The sequence below is a fragment of the Aethalodelphis obliquidens genome, unplaced genomic scaffold (genome assembly GCF_003676395.1).
Source record: "Aethalodelphis obliquidens isolate GAN/ISIS:26980383/991018 unplaced genomic scaffold, ASM367639v1 scaffold36, whole genome shotgun sequence".
NCBI classification, from domain to species: domain Eukaryota; kingdom Metazoa; phylum Chordata; class Mammalia; order Artiodactyla; family Delphinidae; genus Aethalodelphis; species Aethalodelphis obliquidens.
The window spans coordinates 12,922,909-12,941,615 of record NW_020837980.1 but is presented as its reverse complement, the minus strand read 5'-3'; the positions used below and the strand labels follow the sequence as shown (position 1 = coordinate 12,941,615).

Below are 18,707 nucleotides of genomic sequence, written 5' to 3'. Positions count from 1 at the left end.
AAACATTACTCTGATTTTTTATTTGCTAAGTATGTTGTTTTATGGGAGATGACAATTTTGTAACTAAACTCATTGCCTATAAAACCTCAGTCTTCTGAATTTGGATTTTATAGAAACCTAGTAATCTTGAATGACTGTAATTTAAAATATAAGTCAGAACAAATAAATAAACATTTCAGAGGACTTCTGTGTTTATGTTACAATTAGGTGTACATAGTAGGAAAGATTATTTCTTTCGTTAGAGAACAGCAAAAGACTTTCATGTTAGAGTATCCTTCGAAATAAATGAATTTTTCTGTCAATTTAATATCATAACATTAAAAGAAAACACATTGGGTACTTCGGAAAAGTAAAAGAACATAAATATATTCATTTTTCATATTGGTTTTAGTCACTGAACTTTTAACTAAGATGGAATGCTAAGATTTTTATTTAGTTAGTTTTACTTTAAGACATTGTGATCTTAAAAGTACTTGGACAGGGCTTCCCTGGTGGCGCAGTGGTTGAGGGTGTGCCGATGCAGGGGACACAGGTTCGTGCCCCGGGCTGGGAAGATCCCACATGCCGCGGAGCGGCTGGGCCCGTGAGCCGTGGCCGCTGAGCCTGCGCGTCCGGAGCCTGTGCTCCGCAACGGGAGAGGCCACAACAGTGAGAGGCCCGCGTACCGCAAAAAAAAAAAAAAAAAAAAAAAAAGTGCTTGGACAATAAAAATGTCAATTTCATTGAACTAGCATCCACTTTCCGGGAAAAGAATGTTTGTGTGCTCCTTTTTTTTTTTTGCAATCATTCCGTTGTCACAATAGTCAATATATAATTTTTTTTAACTGTATACCTTTTCTTTTATACGGTTTTAGTTTTATTTAATAAAGTTTCCAGTACTTGAGTAACCAATAAAAATAATATTACTGAAAGTTCAGATTTGGAAAAGGAACTTAAGTATCTGAAGTTTGCCAGAAAGTTTGTGGCCTGCGGTTATAAATGTCCTACAATACAGATCACATGTAATAATCTTTTAAGATTAACAAAGCAGTATTCAGTACAACATCTTGACAGTTTCCTCCATAATCAAAGTAAGTTTTCCAAGATCTAGCACACCAATGATTGATCTTCCTTACAGGTCGCTTTGCGGTATGTTACTAAACGGGAAAAAAATATTTGTTTACAAATGATGTATTTTTTTTAGTATATCAAATGTATACTGCATATTATTTGGGGCATCTGTTATTTTTGGCTTAGATAAATAGTTTGGGATTTTTCTCCTCTCATTTCTAGAAAACAATAGGAAGCCTAAAGGTCTCATTCTCCAAAAAATAGTCACTCTTTAATCAAACCAGATTTTTTTTTCAGCAAACATAATAAGTAGATTTTTCTTTGCTTGTGTTGTTGTTTGTGCATTTCATTTAAGATTTTTGTTTTCTCCTTCAGATTCCATTTTTCTATAGCATACTTCAGGTATCATAAAAATCAATCCCATTACATTATTTATGTAAAGATTCCTTTGTGAAGCCAAAACGCCATAAATTATTGCTCTTCCAGTGGTACTATGTTTTCATGTGCCAGTGCCCATCTGGTAGTACTGTTAGATTTATTTTTCCATCATGAATTTGGCATTAGGTTTCTGTAACGTACCTAGACTGGGATACTAAATAATGAACGTAGGTGGATACTCATACTTTTCTGTGGCCCACCTGTCACGTAAGATGCAATGATTGTGGAGTCAGATCAACTTACTTTTGTTTATACAATAGAAGAACAAATTGAGGTCATACTGGTGGTGGGCATGGGGTTGGGAGTGGTGAGTCTAGCTGTACTGTAAAACTGTAAGTAACATTTACACAAACGTGTACACACGGTAGATAGTAGAAAAGGTTATGTAGGAGTGTCAACACCTGGGGGTTTGAATTGCATCTCCTTTATTCACTAACTTTAATGTTGCTATAAAGAAATAGCTATTTTGCTACCAGGATATTTTTTTAAAGTTTGTGGTAATGGCATGTACATTTTCTCTTATTCTGTTTTCTTCCAGCCATAATGAAAGGAAAGTGACCTGTAAACATCCAGTCACAGGACAGCCATCACAGGACAATTGTATTTTTGTAGTGAATGAACAGTAAGTAAAGTGTTTCATGGAATGCCTCTGTTCAAAATGGGGTTAGTCTAAGTATCCATCAACAGATGAATGGATAAAGAAGATGTGGCACATATATACAATGGAATATTACTCAGCCATAAAAAGGAACGAAATTGGGTCATTTGTAGTGAGGTGGATGGACCTAGAGTCTGTCATACAGAGTGAAGTAAGTCAGAAAGAGAAAAACATACCGTACGCTAACACATAAATATGGAATCTAAAAAAAAAAAAAATGGTTCTGAAGAACCTAGGGGTAGAACAGGAATAAAGATGCAGACGTAGAGAATGGACTTGAGGACATGGGGAAGGGGAAGGGGAAGCTGGGATGAAGTGAGAGAGTGGCATGGACATATATACACTACCAAATGTAAAATAGCTAGTGGGAAGCAGCCTCATAGCACAGGGAGATCAGCTCAGTGCTTTGTGGCCACCTAGAGGGGTGGGATAGGGAGGGTGGGAGGGAGACGCAAGAGGGAGGAGATATGGGGATGTATGTATATGTAGAGCTGATTCACTTTGTTATAAAGCAGAAACTAACACACCATTGTAAAGCAATTATACTCCAATAAAGATGTTTTAAAAAAATGGGGTTAGCGTTGAAATTGCTGTTATCTGTACTTAATACAGTACAATTTAACAGTTTTCTTATCTGGACATTTGCAGTCAAGTATAATAACAGAATGCCGTCTGTTTACTATGTATGGTATAGAAACATGACTTAAATTTTTTTTTCATGAGGAATGTAATTCCAGAAGCTCTTTTTACAATAGGTCAGACACAGATAGTAAACTCAAGAGCACAGGATGCAAGGTCAGGGAAAACTGTAAACTTGGTCAAATTATTAAACTAATTTGTGGGATCTCAGTTCCCCAACCAGGGATCGAACCCGCGCCCTCAGCAATGAAAGCACAGAGTCCTAACTACTGGACTGCCGCGGAATTCCCTATCATTGTTACTGTTTCCAATATTAGAATCGCTAATCTTGTAATTAAATTTTTAATGTTCCAGTTAGATGACCAAGTAGCATATCTGTATTAAGGCTTATTAAAATAAACATGATATTAAGTTGTGCTTAATTATTTTTAAAGTAGTTATAAATATTAAGCTCCAACTCTGGAGCTTATTAAGCTCTAACTAGTACCCAGCTGTTTTGAAAAAGTCAGACACCAGCATTGTTCACTCTAGGGAAATGTTATTGTACAGTAGTTTATATAAACAGCAAGTTCTAGCGTTCTGGCATATTATATTTTCAGGACCGTTGCAACCATGACATCTGACGAAAAGAAGGAACGACCTATAAGTATGATAAATGAAGCTTCTAACTATAACATGAGTTCAGACTATGCGGTGCATCCAGTGAGCCCTGTAGGCAGAGTAAGTTATTTTGCTTACTGTTAATTATTGATAACTGGTATAATTGGTAATATCTATTACTCTTAATGGACTTAGAGTTTTAGAATAATCATTTCATTTTTATTATTATGTGAACCTAATTACGTTTGAGGTAATTGACATAAGCAGTGGCTTAGAATATAAAGTAGTAAGCTTATATTTTAATAATTTAATGATTTTTTAAATATTGTAGAGTTCAGATTTGGAATAATTTTACACATGTAATGGATGTTTGTGTGAGAAAATGGAAGTTTATCGAATCAACTTAAGTTTTAATGGTGAAGGTTAATACAATGGCCTAGAACTCCCGTTTTCTGACTATTAAGTATACCTAGAATAATATATATTCTATCATATTATACTGTTTCTTTAAAATGTAAAATCTTTTACTGCTAAAGGGAAACCCATCAAGCCACTGTGCTTGATGACTGATGTGTTTAGAACCCATGATGTGAAAAGTGCCATAGCCACATGGAAACAGTAGTGGGTGGTTTTTCTTTGTAATCAGAAACAAAAATGTTAATTGTTTAACCTCTAATCCCAGACTTGTGTGTCTATAAAAGTTTGTAGTTGTTGCTTCTTGTACTTTAAACCATAACGTTAATGTTTTAAATTTAGAATTTTAATATTAAAATGTCTTCAAACTCGTAGAAAACCTGCTGCTAAATCTGAATAAATAGTTGCCGTAACATTAATGCTCAGGTCCTAAATTAAGGATAGCAAGAAAATCAAGGGATGATAAAAGAATTTTCTTTATTTAGAACATAATTGTGTATTTTATAATAGTAAAAGAATTGTAATAGTAAATTATGGTTATTGTAAAGAAATGGGTAATAGACAATTATCTATTTTAAATGCCTGGTAAGGTTTTTTAAATGAAATATTGCAGATATTACAAGTAAATATAAATTTTCAAATAATGTAAATTATTTCTAATTCTTGTTAGCATAAAACACTAGCAGGATAACACAGCATTATAATGCTTGTAAATTTATACTAATTAAAATCTAGAAAAATGACTTACCAGTTGAGGGCCAGTAAGTCATTGTCTGGAAAGAAGGTTGGAGCCGTTCCTCACACTTTACACCCAAAATTTTCCAGATGGATCAGGTGTTCAAGCGGTAAAAACAAAACTCTAAAAGCAGTACAGAAAGCAATGGAGGTTTTTTTAAAATAAACTCAGAATGCAGATGGGCTGTCTAAAATATGACATAAATCCCAGAAGTCAAAATAGAAAATGAGAAATCCAACCACAGAAAACTATCATGCATGCATAATATCTGTAATTTATATGATAATTAAAGAAGAATACTGAAGAGTAGGAATTATGTATGCAGTTATTTGAGAAAAAAAAAAGAGATATTCCATAACTATGAAAAGTTATTCAGATGGATAGACACATATATACACAGTGGTATCGGTCGCCTCACAGGGTTGTGTTTGGGTTGTTTGGGTGCTGGGGTCCAGAGGTGAGAAGTAGACTGGTCCTTTTGTATCCTTTTGTAACATTTGAGATTTGTACTGTGTTTAAGCATTATATGTTCATAAGTAAATTAAAATGTATCCCCCCAAAATGGCTGATATCGGGCCTTAAAATTCTATTATGTACTGATACAAGCCTCATAAAAGGAGATTCTAATGTAATGTGCTAGATTTCCAAAGATTCTAGATAAGTTGAAAAATAAGAGATAAATTGATATTACTTACTTCATAGAGAAATTCAAATTCAGCTTCTTTGTCTTTATGTTTGTTGGTTACTGCTATCATTCCCACCAAGATAAAATGTTCGCAATAAACAACAGCAGTATTTTAAAAGATTATGTGTACTTATAAGAATATGGTAAACACCATCTGTCTGGTATTATCCACGTTCAGAGTTTGTCCGTAAAGAAGAAAACACTACATGATGTTAAGCAGATCCTTCCAGTCTTGTTTTGACTTGATGTGATATGTTTGTTTCTATTTTATCTGTTAGATTTGCTCTTGTGACATGGCACTGTTAACTTTCTTTAATTGGAGCAACACGATTAAATGCAGATATAAATCAAAAAGTGCTGTCATTTGGTTTATTCTTTAAAATGTGTTAATATTATTTTTACTCAAGGTTCCTTCTATTTAGCAGGTAATGCCACACACTGTGCCTTTTTAAAAATTGTACACGCGGATTTTAAAGGAGAGAGATTTGTGATCCTTCCGTAATATCCTAGAGGAGGAAAAATCTTTGTGCAGAATTCTTACATTTGAAACAACTAAGACACAAAAGTGGGATTGCAGTAATTCATCTGAACAGATTAAATCCTGGAAGTTTCAGAGAAATCTGAAAAGAGATTAAAATTCTGAAGATTAAAAATAAACTCAATATCTAGGCATTAATACCACATTTTCTGTTGGGCTTTTTTTTTTTTTTTCCTTAGACTTCACGGGCTTCAAAAAAAGTTCATAATTTTGGAAAGAGATCAAATTCAATTAAAAGGAATCCTAATGCACCTGTGGTCAGACGAGGTTGGCTTTATAAACAGGTATTTTTTTTTTTTTTCCTATTTGATGTGAAAAAAGGACAGAATCAAAAGGGACCTTTTCTGCCGAAGGCACCTAAGACAATTGTATAGAGTGGAGAAAGAACTGTAGTGGTCATCCAGATTCTTCACTTCTTATTACCATGGAGAGAGTTACGGGAACAATGGAGAAGGAAAAAGTAATGGATGTTACTTAGAGATATTGTGGGCGGGGGTGGGCAGGTATTTCTGAATTTGAAATTAAATATATGCTGCCTGAAAATGTTAGGAACAGCATGCTAAAATTATCTAGGCAGAAATATTTTTAAAATGGAAAAAAAAAACAGAGGTATTGCACATTTTTCTATCCTATAAAAATCATTGAAGAAATGTAGAATTATGTACTTCTCTGCTTTAATTTATAGAGAAATCTGATCATAAGTTGAGATTTTTCTGATTTTTTCAGATTTTTGCTTCTGTGCTCTCAAGACCGCTGTTAAGTGTCTGTACTGTTTTTTCTTTCTTTTATTTGTTTGATCAAGCATGGGTCACTCAGATACCCTGATAAGTTGGGGTTTGTATAGTTGTGTTACCTGGGAAACCTGGTAACTAAGCTTTTTTGGAACATTGTTGTACGTTTTGGAATTAGTAGGGATGCATGTACGTTGGACTTGGTGACATCTATTTGGATTGCTCAGAGGCTTTTGTTTTCTTTTTCGCTTTCTAGTTTGCAGCTGGGTTTCAGATAAATGAACTCCAGATAACTGAGATAACTCGGCATTCAAGACCTTTATCTTTCTTTGTCCTGTCTCTCTGATTCTACATGTATACAGATGATGCAGAGCAAGTTAAATATTAGTCCATTGATAGTGTTAATTTATTCTGTCAAATATTGCTAATTGCTTTCAGATGGCCTAATAATTATATTCAGTAAAATTCATAATGACTTTGTTACGAAACATTCATTAGACCTTGCTCTGTCTGAAAGTTGGGTGGCAACTAAACTACTGTATTGGCAGAAGACCCACTTAAAATCCAGAGAGTTCCCATTCAGATTAGTTTCGCCAATTTCTTACTGAGTTGATTGGGTATGTAACTTGGATACCAACTTTTCATTTTTACTTAAAGATCATTTACTATATTTTAACCATCTGACATTTAAACTTATCCAAGCTAAAAGGTTTTTTTTAACTAGACTTTCTGAGTCCAAATTCTATTGAAATAGCTCCGTGTGATATTGAGCTTTGTAGAGGATATAGGATTCCTTATTTTAAATGATCGCTGTTCTTATTTCTTGATCCCTTGGCTAATTTAGTATTGCCAAAGAGTTACCAACCAGTTTCTCTACCATGAGTGTTTATTTTGTAATAGGTGTGTGACTTACAGAGAATATTTGTTTGTAGAGCCGCTTAAACATCTAAACTTTTTAATTATCTGTACTAAAGAGATAATTAATTAGGAGATTGAAAATACCATGTAATTTGGGAGGGCTGGGGAGAGCTTTCCTTAGTGTAGCTGTCAATTTTAAGGACAGATCCCTTACTTCAGGAGATTTTTACCCATATAATTTCTTCAGTTCTAAAGGCATTTTTAGATGATAGTCACAGCTAGAAGTAAATGCACATACAAACTGACCTCTTTTTTGCCTTTGTGTGTGTGTGTGTCTCAGTCTGGGTCTGGGTCTGGGTTTCGTTTTCTCTTGTGGTTTTGCTCTAGTGCATGTGGGAAGGTAATTTTCATGAAAATTGTGATTTTGTTGGAGCTTGGCATTTTTATTACCTAAATAACTTAGAAAACGCTGCCAAGTAGGTACTCTTTTCTGCTGGATAAGCAAAACCCAAGCTGTCTGTGTAAGAAGAAAAAAAATGTTTATGAAATGTGTTTATATGCTAAGGTTCCTTTATTCGCAGTCATTTAAAATCACATTACCTTTGGAATAATTTCAAATCACATACTTTTCTTCTTGTTGAAGATTACCATATTTATTAAATCTGGTTTTCCAGAATGCACACGCTGCTGCACAGTTACATTATTCTCATGTTAGCAGACGTGTTCAATAGAGGGGATTTCAAATTGCTTGCAAATAGGAAACCAAATCACATTGCTTCAACAGAATTCCTTTTACATGACAGTGTTACTCTTCAAAGACCAGTATACTTGGGAATATCTTAATATGATACAAGTCCCTAGACAACAAACCCAAAATTTTGCTTAACGTTTTAGTTCGAGTTCTGTATAGCATATGTCAAACACACCTTGTTTTAAAAGCTTATTTTAAATAAGAAAACCAGAAATGAGTTTTAATTTTCTGAAATGAAAAAAAAAATCCTTTCATATGCTGATCTAACGCAGGACAGTACTGGCATGAAGCTATGGAAGAAACGCTGGTTCGTGCTTTCTGACCTTTGCCTCTTTTATTATAGAGGTGAGTTTACCGTAAACAATAGAATATATGTTAAGTATCAGATACTCTTTTAAAGAGAAAACATTACAAATCTTTTTGCTATTTTATTATCAACAAATAGTATCAAGAAAATCTTTTCTTTATTGACATGTAATTCTGAGTAAGGCGGAGGGACAGAAGGATATTGTGCTTCAAGCAGATTGGTCTTAGTTTTGGTCCAGTTTCTGTAATCTGATTGTGCTGAACTGATTTGTTTTGTGTGAAGAACATGTGAGTATTCACTCTATAATGTTATCCTTGAATTCAGTGCCTAATAGATGAAAAACGTTAGTTTGATGTTTGATTCTTTTTACTTGTCAGTTTTGTCAGATCTAGCCATCAGTCTGTTAGATATCCCATTCTCCCCAGCAAATGATTTTAGTGCATTAGATTAGAGACTGCCATGATGTACTAGCAAATAAGAAAAATAACATAGAATGTATTTATTATGATCCCTTCCAGCCGTTCACACACACACACACACACACAAACACACACACTTTTTTATAAAACAAAAAGACCTCCATGAAACATTGAGAAAGTTACAGAAGGGTTACAAACCAGGCTACTAATGTTGGTGGAGAAGAAATAAAGGTATTATTAAAGGCAGTCTTCATTTCTCTCTCTCTAATTTTTTTTTTCTTTTTAAAATATTTATTTATTTATTTTGGGGCACAGCGGGTCTTAGTTGTGGCTCACAGAATTTTTCCTTGCGGCACACGGGCTCTTTATTGTGGCACGCGGCCTTCTCTCTCCTTGTGGCTCAGGGGCTCCAGAGCGCGTGGGGACTCTGTAGCACGCGGGCTCTGTAGTTGCAGCACGCGGGCTCAGTAGCCCGGCAGCACGTGGGATCTTAGTTCCCTGACCAGGGATCCAACCCGCATCCCCTGCGTTGGAAGGCGGATTCTTTACCACTGGACCACCAGGGAAGTCCATCTTTTATTTTTCTTCTTCTTCTTTTAATGTTTTCTGGTTAATAAGTTGTTGATTAATAACAATTTTAAGTCAGAGTCTAGAGAAGTCTCTGATCATGTGCCATGTGGATCTGTTAGATACCACAGAGCTGGTATGAACAGAGAAAGGGGTGCATAGGCTGTGCTCTCCCTAGAAATCTGCTTCAGCTACAATATAAAATCATGAATTTGAACAACCATTCCTTCTTCCCTAAAGTCTGGTTGGAAACAGTCACTAAAGAATTAGATTGTCAGTGCATGATTACTCATTTATATACCACAGAATACAATAGAATTTTAGAGCCTATTAGCAGTTTTAAAATTTACTTTGTGATTGTCCAGAAAAAGGTGTGACAAAATTCTGTGGCCATCTATCAAAGCAACATGTGCATATTGACCTTCAGATTTAGAAATTACTAGAATTGTATTAATCTTTTCCGCCCACTGAATACTGTGGTTGAGAAGTACTGCTGAGTCAGAATTAACCAGACCTATAAACTTTCATTTTGTCATAGAGATGTTGGTCAGGCCGCAACTGTGGTATTATCTTTAGTTAAGTGCCAGACTTACTCTACAATTTTCCTTAAAGGTTTTCCCAGTCTTGCAGAAAGTCAGGATTTGTAACTCATACATTATTCCTAAGCTTATAATTTGTACTTTTCTCCCTTTTTCAGTACGTTTTATAGACCATTTAGAACTTTAAATAAGAACAAGAAAATGTTTGTTGCTTCTCATATAAAAATTTCTTAGTGTTAATTTGCAACAAAAAGCTCACTGAGTTCCTTGTCTTTTGCTGTTATTATTGCTCATGGAAAGGTGCTTGCTACTTGTCACCTTTATTAAAATAGAAAAACTTTTAACCTAATTTTTAAAAAGTAAAGGTGAATTCAGAAGCCATGTTGAGTATGAGATTCCATATTATTATTAACCATATGCATTTTACATTCAATGTATTTATTAATTTTAGTACAGTTCCCCAGACAGGAGGAATGTAAAAAAGAAGATATAGAAAGGAAAGGTATAACATTTAACTCACTTCCATTCTTCAGATGGTTGGAAAGAAGCATATGATACTACACTCTCACTATTTTATCAATAGGAAATGTCAGATTTTAAATAAAAACTATCAGATTTTAGTGAGATGATCATAATAGCTTGCAATTTTTGGAGTTTACTATATGCTAAGCACATAACATTATGATCTTGTCCATCTTTTCCTCACAGCCACCTGATAAGGTGGCAAATCTTATTATTCCCATTCACACGAGAGGAAACTAAGGGCAGCAAGGTCCAATTGCTGGCCTGTCTCCCCAAGCAAGTCTCAAAGCCAGGATCTGCACCCAGACTCTTCTCCTAAACACCCAGATCTCGTCTCCTCTCTCTCTCTTTTTTTTTTTTGGCCACGCTGCACAGCTTGTGGGATCTTAGTTCCCCGACCAGGGATCGAACCCTGGCCCACGACAGTGAAAGCGTGGAGCCCTAACCACTGGACCGCCAGGGAATTCCCAATCTCGTCTTCTCTTGTACCGTGAATACAATGGCCCCATTCATTTCTTCCATATGTCTCAAAGCATTTAATATACTAACATACAGAACGTGCTGTCAGAATTTTTTGACAGGTCAGTCTGTGTTTTACGGATATGGGAAATAATTCAGAGAGAGAATAAGAGCTTTACTGTTTTTTTGCAATAGGATAGCATCCAACACCAGATGGAAGCCCAGGTTCCCACTGTTCTTTACAATATACCAGGCATATCGTGAACACTGTGATAAAGTACTGAAATTGCTCTGTTCTGTAGTCAGTCTATTGATGAAGTTTACCGTGGGACGCAATTCACTCAACGAATGTTTACTGAGCAGGACCCTCTTCGTTCCAGGTATTTTCAAAATAGCAGTGAAAGAAGGCTTCCATGAAGCTTGTCATCTAGAGAGGTCAGGGAGACAGTAGATAAACTCAGATAAATAAACAAGACCATGGTAAGTGTTTTTAGGAAAATAAGGTCATGATATGAAAAGAAGGGCATGGGGCAAGGGCCTCTATGGACCAGGGCTCTGAGCCGATGTTTTAGGTAGCAAGATCCCAATGACAAGGAGGAGGCAGAGTGAGCAGAGCATTCCAGGCCGGGGGGGAGCAATAGCGCAAAGGCTCTGTGGTAGGAAAGTGTTTGGGATGTTGAAGAAGCAGAAAGAAACGAGTGTACCAAGCAAGGAGGTTAACAGTAGGGAAAGAGATGGATGGGAGATTGCACCAGTCTTGGATTCTGTTGGAGTTTAGGTTCTGCCCAAGATACCATAAGGAAACAGCTGTGTATTTTTAAGTGTAAGAGTGATATGCTTTTGATTTACATTTCAAAAAGCTCACTCAAGCTGCTGTTAGAGAATGAGTTATAAAGGGGAAGGAAGGAAACAAGAGTTAGCAGTTACTGTGTAGAAATGATGATGGCTTTAGACTAGGGTGGTAGCTAACAGGGAGCTTTTTTTTTTTTTTGCGGTGTGCGGACCTCTCACTGCTGTGGCCTCTTCCAGTTGTGGAGCACAAGCTCCGGACGCGCAGGCTCAGCGGCCATGGCTCACAGGCCCAGCCGCTCCGCGGCATGTGGGATCTTCCCGGCCCGGGGCATGAACCCACGTCCCCTGCGTCGGCAGGCGGACTCTCAACCACTGCACCACCAGGGAAGTCCCAGGGAGCTCTTTTGATGCACCAGACATCTTATTAGGTGGTAGGATGCAGAAATTAACAATATAAACCCCTCTCCTTATGGAACTCACAGATTAGCAGAAGGCGTCTGAGAAAAAATGTTATAGTATTCAGTTGTGTTGATGAGTGTTGACCAGGCCTGTGCAAGGAAGGGATTAGGAAAGAAGGGTGATCTTGACAAAGGACTTAGCATGTACAAAGCATGAGTGAGCATGACATATTTGTAAAATTTTACATATAGGACTTAAGGAAGGTTATGTCTGAAGACGTAGCAAGAGTAAAGGCTAAAAAGTAGATCAAGGCACAAAAGGCATTTGTTCGTTATTCTAATGAATTTAAACTCCTGTCTTGAATACAAAAAATAGTATCAAGATCAAGTGTACATTTTAGAAAAATCACCGTAGCACTTGAAGCCAAGAGACCAGTTAGCAAAATATTGAAGTATTCTGGCGAGGAACGATAATGAGTAACAACATTCCGGTCTGTAAGTTACTTACCCAGCTGTGACTGTATGTATTTCTTGTCTTGTTCCCAAACGTCTTTAAAGCGAAAGAAGGAATGGGGGAATCTAAAATGTCACTTGCATCCGCTAAAATGTTGAGATTTTTATGGTTCCTGTCCCAGGTTGTGTTCCTCAGGAAGCGAGCCTTGTGATGGAGATCAGGGTGCAAGAGGCCTACTGGGGAGTGTTCTTGGTATCGGGACCTGGGCCCGGGAACGGAGGGAAGTAGGATAGGGCAGAGGGAGAAGTTAGGCTGCCGTGCAGTCTAAGAAAGGCCTGGCCGACTCTCCGTCCCCAACTAGGAGTTCGTTCTTTCTACAAACATCACTCAGTTCCTACCCTTCGCTTGGCAGTATACGAGGCCCGCTGGGTGATAGAAACTAAGACAGTTACCTAGGTAGAGTTAAGACAGTAAAAAAATGTCAGTAAGACAGTTGCCTAGGTAGACAGTTACCTAGGTAGAGAACTATAAAGAAAGCCATGATTAGGAACATTTAAGTGATCTAGCAGGGGACTCTTCGGTTAGTCATTTGACAGATGAAGATTTTATATGCCTTCAGTTTTATGTAATAATGGCAGTAGTTACTGAACACTTAGTATGAGCTGAGTGCATTATTGCGTTCATTATGTCTGTTAAATAATTTAACCCTCACAACAAGTTCCTTAGTGGTAAGTCTTGTTTTCCTCAGTTTTGTAGTAGATGAAACTGAGATGCCCAGCATCAGTAACTTGCCCAGGATCTCAGAGCTGCTTGGAATCTGGCCAGGAAACAGTCCATGATAATCCAATGAAGTCACCCTGTGCTTATTGATGCTGCATATTCTGAAATAACTTTAGGAAAGTTATTTCCTAAAGTTCCAATTATGCAACATAGAAGAAGGTATTATTTGATAAAAAATGATCTTTTAATAAAAATGACTTCAAGCTGTTTCTGATTATATGCTTTATATAAGCATAAAGTTGGATTTAAAATTAGAATATGACTCAATTATAGAAAATTGTCATGTTCTCTATAATTGATGTTTGCTCTCTGCCTTTTTTTTTTTTTACCTTTTAGAATAAATCTGCACTTTTGTTCATTCTTACTTGTATTAGTGAACTGTACCTGAATGAGTACAGTATAGTAAAAGCAAAATTTTGTTCCACTGTTGTGAGAAAAGCTATAGAAATAACCTCTAATGTGACTTTTTTCTTTTGGAAGTTTTACCATATAGTCTAGAAGTGAGGGGAAAATAAATAAAATCCCTCGTTAAGTTTATAATAATAAAAAAACATGGTAAGCATAATAAAAAGAATTATTTCTCATTTATGGTTTTTCTCATTGGTGAGTTCATCAGCCTAATGCACAGCTTTATTGACTTGTCTTTTGGGTCTCTAACAATGTACTATGTATTTCAAGTTTCATAAACATCTCTGTCCCCAGGCAGCAAGTTAATAATGTGAATCTATACTGTGCCGAGATTAATGTTTTATCTTTTTCCTGGGTATATTTTATGTGCTTGCCTTGTAGGCCTGTAATTTATTCCCATAACTTTATTGTATATTGTAGCAACTGATTAAAAACAACCCTTCAAAGATACATGCTTAAAAAGCGTATGATTTTTATAGCATAGTTTACAGTAATGTATTTATGTGTATCATCATTTATTCAAAATTTTTTGAGTATCTGCTACTGTTGTTCTAAGTGTCTTCATGGAGTTACATTCCAGTGGAGAGAGAAAGATGATAAATAAAAAACTAAAACATACAGTGTATCAGCAGTAATTGGGGTGGTGGTGAGGGGAGACAGTGGTGGAGTTCCAGAAGGAGAAGAGAGGGCTTTGGGATGGGTCAGGGTGGGAAGCACTTTAAAATAGAGCAGTCAAGGAAGGCTTTATTAATGAGAAATTGAACCAAGTCTGAAGGATGTGACAAGTGAGCCGTGCATTTGTCCTAGCTTTAAAATGGTTGCACATTTATATCCTACCAGCCATGTGGGTGGATTCCTTTTATAAATTTTCTGTGTCCTCACTTATATGCTAATGTAGTTTCAGTGAATCACATGTCAAAGGGCTTTGTAGCCTGCAGTCTATATGCCAAACAAATGTATGCTGTTTTTCTGTCTAATTGACCTTTTTCTGACATGTGGGCCAATTTCTGATTTGCTTAGGATAGGGAAGCGTGTTGAAAGTAAAGCAGTATATATACTCTGCTATTTAATATTTTCTTTTAAAACCTTACAAAGAACTACCTAAACAATACATGAATTCTTCATTAATATATGAAAATCTTTTGATTTTTTGTCAAAATAAGTTTCAAGAAAATTTATTCTGTTTCATGAGAACATTTAAAATTCTAATCAGATGTTCAATTATCTCTTAGATGAGAAAGAAGAGGGTATTCTGGGAAGCATACTGTTGCCTAGTTTTCAGATAGCTATGCTTACCTCCGAGGATCACATCAATCGCAAATATGCTTTTAAGGTAAGGAAGTAATCATACTTTTTTATTCTGCATTTGAATCTTGCACTGATTAAAAAGTGGATATTGACCATGGATTATTACAAAAAGATATTTTAGTAACAGTTATTTTTATATTTAAAACATAATAGTGGTCTTCGGGTCGAGGAGGAGAGTGTCCCTTTAATTAGGCAGTATGTGCTCAAATATTTAGGGGCCAAGGGTCTTTTATGTCTCTACTTTCAAATGGTTCTAGTTAAAGCAAATATGTTAAAATGCTAATAATTGATGGCTATAGCTGTAGGTATCCTGGTGATCATTGTACTATTCCTGAAAGGTTACTGTATGTTTGAATTTTTTCATAGTAAATTTGGGGGTGGTGTGTTATTTAACATAATACATGTGCATTCATGATTTTATAGGATATTTACAAAGATATTCTTGGGTCTAAGTACTTCACGAACATCAGATAGTTTTGAGAGAATATTGCAGTTGAAACATTAAATCTATTACTAAATCTAAGCAGACCTGAGCTTCCCTCCCCTAAGTAACAATACCCATCCATCTCTGCATCTCTGTGATGTGCTGGCTTGTAGAGCACCCTCAAGTAAGAGGCCACTTGAACGCTCAGTTGGTTATTTTTGTTTTCAAAGACCATACTGCATTCTTTGCTTTATGATTATGGCTGAAATAAATTTCAGAAGTCACCTATTTTTTTTTAAATCAGTGTTAAATTAAGAACTCTGAAGGGTTTAAATTTTTCATTTTAAGGAAAAGAGGAAATACAAGGGTAACATATGCTGTTATTTAACAATGAAAATGTTTGCACCATTATAAAATTGATTCAATTTTTAATTCCTGTCCACTTTTAAAGAGTACTCAGGACTGCAGCTGATTTACAACTTTTGCCAATTAATGTGTTACATTATTAGCTATGGAGAAAAGAGAGGGAAAGGCAGGAGTGGTGGGAGGGTGATGGGTGACCTCAAAGAGAATGTAATATCTGAGCAAAGACCAGTGGCTACAAGGGCAGTCGCTACCCATTTCAATAAATGTTATTAACAGTATGAACCAGAGAAATGGAATTAAGTATTTTAAGATGCTATAGCAAACTCTAATACTGATAACTGAAAGTAATAACTTTTTAAAAGTACATTGCTCAATTCTGTGGTACTAACACTGTTATTTGGGCACAGGTTTAAATTTTTTTGTTTGCTCATCAACTTGTCAAATGTTTATTGAATTTGTACTAGTCATAGGACATTTTGCTGGTTCTTAAACTCTAAAAAAACATAGATTTTTTAAAATATATAAATAGAATGTTAAAATAGCAGTAAAAGTGACCATGCGTGTTAAGTATATTGTCTCTGTAAGTATTCGGTTTAATCTTGATTGGATTTTATCTGTAACGAGGATAATGATTTCTATTTCAAATTCTCTTCTCTGCCATGTTGTTTTCTCTGAATTTATGAGCCACTTTTACTACTAAGTCCGTTGGCACTGATGCTGCTGCTTTCACAGTGGTAAGTAAAAGTTATAGACAATTGTTGAACAAAACTGTGGAACTTAAAGCTAAATCGGGAACTTTGCCATCATCTTGTAAATATTCCCGTTTGACGGATCACAAGCTTGGGTGTGGTTTGTTAGTGTCTTGAGTCCTGGCTACACCTGGGTCTTCTGAGCACCAGCCCAGTGTTCCTTCCGTTGATCACAGATAGGGGCAGTGGTCTTCATCCATTTCTCCAAAACCCCACTCAGCCAGTCCAGTGACTCTTGGTGGTGGTTTTAATCATTTTAACAACTGGTGGCATTTGAGCTGTTTCTTTCACGTGGTTTCCGTAGGTAGTGTTACATCCCGTACGTGGTCAAGTGAGATTTGTTGGTTCTGTAAGTTAATTTGCTCACTGTGTTGATTGAATTTATTTATATCCTGATTCTGAAAAAGATTCTGAAGCAGCTAATTTGCCATCGTAAGCAGATAGATAGTCAGGATCTCTGAGTGAAGTGTGTGGCTCCAGATTTATTCCTCTCGTCTCTTTAGACTAACTCTGTGCTTAGTGCCCTTCCTTCTGCCTCATTCTATGCTGAAGTAGCTTTTGTTTCTTTTTCCTTGTCCTTCAGTGTCTACCAGGGAGCTGTCACAGGCATTCTTAAATGGAAATTAAGAATGGTTCCCCCCACAGAATTCCCCACCCTGGTCTTTGTTTTCTTTCTTTCTTTTTTTTGTTTCCCCCTTCTTTTTTAAAGAAATTTTATTGAAGTCTAGTTGATTTAACCATGTTATGTTAATCTGGCTTTGTTTTCTGCTCTGATGTAGCTACTGCTGCTGTCCATCTTTGCGCTGCAGGCCCAGGGCTAAGCTGAGCACTCAGTGCTTGGACTTGGGTAGCTGTCCCTCAGCAGCGCCTTCTTTGTGTTGTTTTCTGTTTCTCTGGATAGAGGCAGATGGCCACCATAAAGAAAGAAACCTACTTACCAGTTATATAGGCCTCAAACCCAGTGTATTTACATTTTCGCTCTGAAACTTGAGAAGAAAAGCTATGCCATTTTGGGTGCAGTGCCATTTTGGGTCATTTATAGATCTTTTATGTTTGTGTATAGATGTCTGTAAGGATTAGTCAACATGCTTTAAACAGCAGCACCTTTTAAGGGCTAAAGGAACTGGTAACACAGGAGGGAAATGCTATGATATGTACATTTCAGTGACTTGTGTTGCTGGTTGCTCTGGAACATTCTTGAATAGAGAGATGTGAATTGTAGTAAATGGAAATTGCTAGGGATGTGTGCATGGAACAGGGATGGCCAGCTGCTTCCTTTCTTACCTCTTTCCCCTCCTATACATCTTTTTTTTTTTTTTAAGAAAAAGAAAAATGGTAAAGTTAGAAAAAATATAATATGTATGTATTTTTCAATATTGAATTGTATTTTTCTTAAGTCCCTCATTTCTATATCGGTATGTAAGACAAGTCTGCTTTCTTTGAAATTGGATAGTAATGATCTGTGTAGAGAGCCACCGAACTTTCTTTCTTTTCTTTTACAGATACCATATTTCTATTTAAAATGATCGTGCCATTTTCAATCAGGCAGCCCATCCAAACATGCGGACCTATTATTTCTGCACTGACACGGGAAAGGAAATGGAGCTGTGGATGAAAGCCATGTTAGATGCTGCCCTGGTACAGACAGAACCTGTGAAAAGGTAAAGGCTTGTAGGGAAAATAATGGTGATTTCCACTTACATTTTATTCCATGCCTTGCAAGTATGTCATTATCATAGTACATATCATTTTAGTAGTCATGATATGAAACCACTTCTTCCTCAGAAAGCAAGGATTAATTCATGTTTTATATTAAACTAGTACACCTTTAGTTAGTTTGAAAACCACCTGCATTTTTATTCCACCTTCCCTCTTTATTCATTTTCACCTATCAGTGTACTGAGGTGAATGCAGAATCCTAACATTCCAACTGAACGTTCTTTCTTCTTACAGAATTACCTTTAATTTCCGGTAAGTATATTTTCAATTGCTATCTTAAAAGTACACAAGACAGTGTTTTTTAAGGTTCTGAATCTTAGAAGGGAATTTATATTCATGAAGTTAATTTCATTGTGTTTTTATATTATGTTGGATGTTTTTCAAGTTTCATAAATTAA

The 18,707-nt window shown here is 36.1% G+C and overlaps 1 protein-coding gene across 16 annotated transcripts in view; it reads left to right on the top strand.

Annotated features, from left to right (window-relative positions):
• The window catches only part of PLEKHA5 (pleckstrin homology domain containing A5), a 243,522-nt gene that overhangs the window by 146,485 nt on the left and 78,330 nt on the right, over positions 1-18,707 (top strand). For 10 of the 16 annotated variants that reach the window (XR_003437786.1, XR_003437787.1, XM_027129464.1 and 7 more), the window contains exons 4-9: positions 2,027-2,110; positions 3,385-3,505; positions 5,938-6,042; positions 8,371-8,443; positions 14,976-15,076; positions 18,136-18,251. Coding sequence is in view for 12 of the 16 variants with exons in the window: in XM_027129464.1 (XP_026985265.1) it covers positions 2,027-2,110; positions 3,385-3,505; positions 5,938-6,042; positions 8,371-8,443; positions 14,976-15,076; positions 18,136-18,251 (600 nt within the window). In the remaining 4 variants the exon portion in view is untranslated. Of the gene's footprint in view, positions 1-2,026; positions 2,112-3,384; positions 3,506-5,937; positions 6,043-8,370; positions 8,444-11,106; positions 11,205-14,975; positions 15,077-18,092; positions 18,252-18,707 lie in introns of those variants that run through there. The other 6 variants (XR_003437788.1, XR_003437789.1, XM_027129471.1 and 3 more) reach the window with 5 other exon arrangements.